Source organism: Topomyia yanbarensis, chromosome 3, assembly GCF_030247195.1.
Source record: "Topomyia yanbarensis strain Yona2022 chromosome 3, ASM3024719v1, whole genome shotgun sequence".
Classification (NCBI taxonomy): Eukaryota; Metazoa; Arthropoda; class Insecta; order Diptera; family Culicidae; genus Topomyia; species Topomyia yanbarensis.
This window is the reverse complement of record NC_080672.1, coordinates 232,532,798-232,535,808: the sequence shown is the minus strand read 5'-3', so window position 1 is coordinate 232,535,808 and position 3,011 is coordinate 232,532,798. Positions and strand designations below refer to the sequence as shown.

At 45.8% G+C, this 3,011-nt stretch overlaps 1 protein-coding gene across 1 annotated transcript; it reads left to right on the top strand.

Annotated features, from left to right (window-relative positions):
• The first annotated feature begins 340 nt into the window (after positions 1-340).
• Positions 341-730, top strand: LOC131687762 (uncharacterized). The gene has a single exon (XM_058971856.1). The coding sequence runs from the start codon at positions 341-343 to the stop codon at positions 728-730; it is 390 nt and encodes a 129-aa protein (XP_058827839.1).
• Positions 731-3,011: the final 2,281 nt, after the last annotated feature.

Genomic DNA, 3,011 nt, shown 5'->3' with positions numbered 1-3,011 from the left:
CATTCGAAGGCACTACGTCGACGACATGCTAACGAGTGTTGAAACGGAAAGTGAAGCGATTCAACTCGCTCGAGATGTAAAACAAATTCACAGTTTCGGAGGATTTGAGATGAGGAACTGGGTTTCAAACTCACCTTCAGTACTTAAAGCGTAACAAGAAACGGAAACAGGAGTGAAAAATCTGGACGTTGGAACTGGAATATCAAATGAAAAGGTTTTGGGAATGTATTGGTGCACATCGTCCGATACATTCACATTTCGATTATCTTCTCAATACGACCCTGAATTGCTAACAGCTTCACGACAGCCGACGCAACGAGAAGTCTCGCGCACGCTCATGATGTTGTACGACCCATTGGGCCTGATCGGGCACGTACTAATCTATCTGAAGGTACTGCTGCAAGAGATCTGGAGATCGGAAATCGGATGGGATGAGAAGATTGAAGGAGAGTTTCTGCGAAAATGGTACCTGTGGTTAAAGATCATACCAAGCGTGGAAACGGTAAAGATTCCTAGATGCTTCCGAGTAACGACACCCAAGTCAACGAACACCAAGATAGAAATGCATACATTTGTTGAAACAAGCGAAAGCGGCTTCGCTGCAGTTGTGTATCTGCGTTGTGAACACGATGGAATTGTAGAGTGCACGCTGGCCGGCGCTAAGACACGCGTGACTCCATTAAAGTTTTTATCGATCCAAAAATCGGAATTGCAAGCGCCTGGTAAATAGCATTGGAAAATCCCTTACAATCAAAATATCGAAAAGATTATTTTGGACAGACTCCAGAGACTTGCTGTGCTGGTTGCACTCCGACCATCGGAGGTATACTCAATTCGTTGCATTTCGAGTTAGCGAAATACTGGAGACCACAGATATAAGTGAATGGCGGTGGGTGCCAACAAAACAGAATGTAGCAGACAACGGCACGAAATGGCAACGTGTTCCTGATGTAACAGAGAATAGTAGATGGTTCAAAGGTCCCGATTTTTTGTACAAATCAGCGAATGAGTGGCCCGCAATGACTTGCAAACTGGGTAGCACTAATGAAGAAATACGACCTCACTTGCTGTTGCACGCAAAGGTAACCGTACGCATAATCGACGTTGAAAGGTTTTCCAGTTGGATACAACTACGTAGAGTGACTGCTTTCGTACTACGTGCGATCGATAGATTCAAAGCCTTCTCGACCAGTACTACTATGAACAGAAAGTGTCATCAAAATGATAAAGTGGATCCCCTAAAGAAGGAAGAGTTGCTACAAGCCGAAAACCTTCTCTTTCGACAAGCGCAACAGAAATCATATCCAGAGGAGTCTACAATCTTGGAAATGGCTGTCGGTAGCTCACATTTAAAGCTTCCTTTAAGGAGCCAGCTGCTTCGTGAATCTCCCTACCTAGACTCACAAAGTTATCCGCAACCGGGGTCGAATTAATTCCTGCCCGCACACCGATTTGGAATTACACAACCCGATAATCCTATATGGGCCGAGCATGGAAATTGAGACATACGCCTTTCTTGACGATAGCTCTGAGTTAACCCTAATCGAAGAGGGCCTGGCCAGTCACTTAGGGCTTGAAGGACCTCTGCAACCGCTTTGTCTCAAGTGGACTGGAGGAAAGCGACGGTTTGAGGAAAGATCTCGTAACGTTGACCTAAGCGTTTCAGCTGCTGCAAAGTCAAGCACTACGCACCGTCACGCCGGTGTACGCATCGTAAAGAAACTGAAGCTGCCTCATCAAACGATGATTATGGAGGAACTAGAGCAGAAGTACGAGCATCTGAAAGGGTTGCCGAAAACAACGTACCGTCATGCAATCCCTCGAATTTTCATTGGCCTGGACCATGCGAGCCTCGGTCACGTGATGATGAGCCGAGAGGGTACACATAATCAACCGGTAGCCCTGGACTTGTAACGACACCCATGTCAACGAACACCAAGATAGGAATGCATACATTTGTTGATACAAGCGAAAGCGGCTTCGCTGCAGTTGTGTATCTGCGTTTTGAGCACGAGGGAATTTTAGAGTGCACGCTGGCCGGCGCTAAGACACGCGTGACTCCATTAAAGTTTTTATCGATCCCAAAATCGGAATTGCAAGCCGATGTTCTTAGTGCTCGCCTGGCAAACAGCATTGAAAAATCCCTTACAATCAAAATATCGAAAAGATTATTTTGGACAGACTCCAGAGACTTGCTGTGCTGGTTGCACTCCGACCATCGGAGGTATACTCAATTCGTTGTATTTCGAGTTAGCGAAATACTGGAGACCACAGATATAAGTAAATGGCGGTGGGTGCCAACAAAACAGAATGTAGCAGACGACGGCACGAAATGGCAACGTGTTCCAGATGTAACAGAGAATAGTAGATGGTTCAAAGGTCCCGATGTTTTGTACAAATCAGCGAATGAGTGGCCCGCAATGACTTGCAAACTGGGTAGCACTAACGAAGAAATCCGACCTCACTTGCTGTTGCACGCAAAGGCAACCGTACGCATAATCGACGTTGAAAGGTTTTCCAGTTGTATACGACTACTTAGAGTGACTGCTTTTATACTACGTGCAATCGATAGATTCAAAGCCTTCTCGACCAGGACTACTATGAACAGAAAGTGTCATCAAAATGGCAAAGTCCCCTGAAGAAGAGTTGCTACAAGCCGAAAACCTTCTCTTTCGACAAACGCAACCGGAACCATATCCAGAGGAGTCGGCAATCTTGGAAATGGCTGTCGGTAGCTCACATTTAAAGCTTCCTTCAAGGAGACATCTGCTTCGTGAATCTCCCTACCTAGACTCCAACAAAGTTATCCGCAACCGGGGTCCAATTAGTTCCTGCCCGCACACCGATTTGGAATCGCACAACTCGATAATCCTCTCTCCAACATACCACATCACGCAGCTTATCGCCCAGTACTAGCATCGGAATCTTCTCCATCGCAACCATGAGACAGCTATTAATAAGCTCCGACTTCGTTTTCACATACCAAAATTACGAACAATATACATGACACT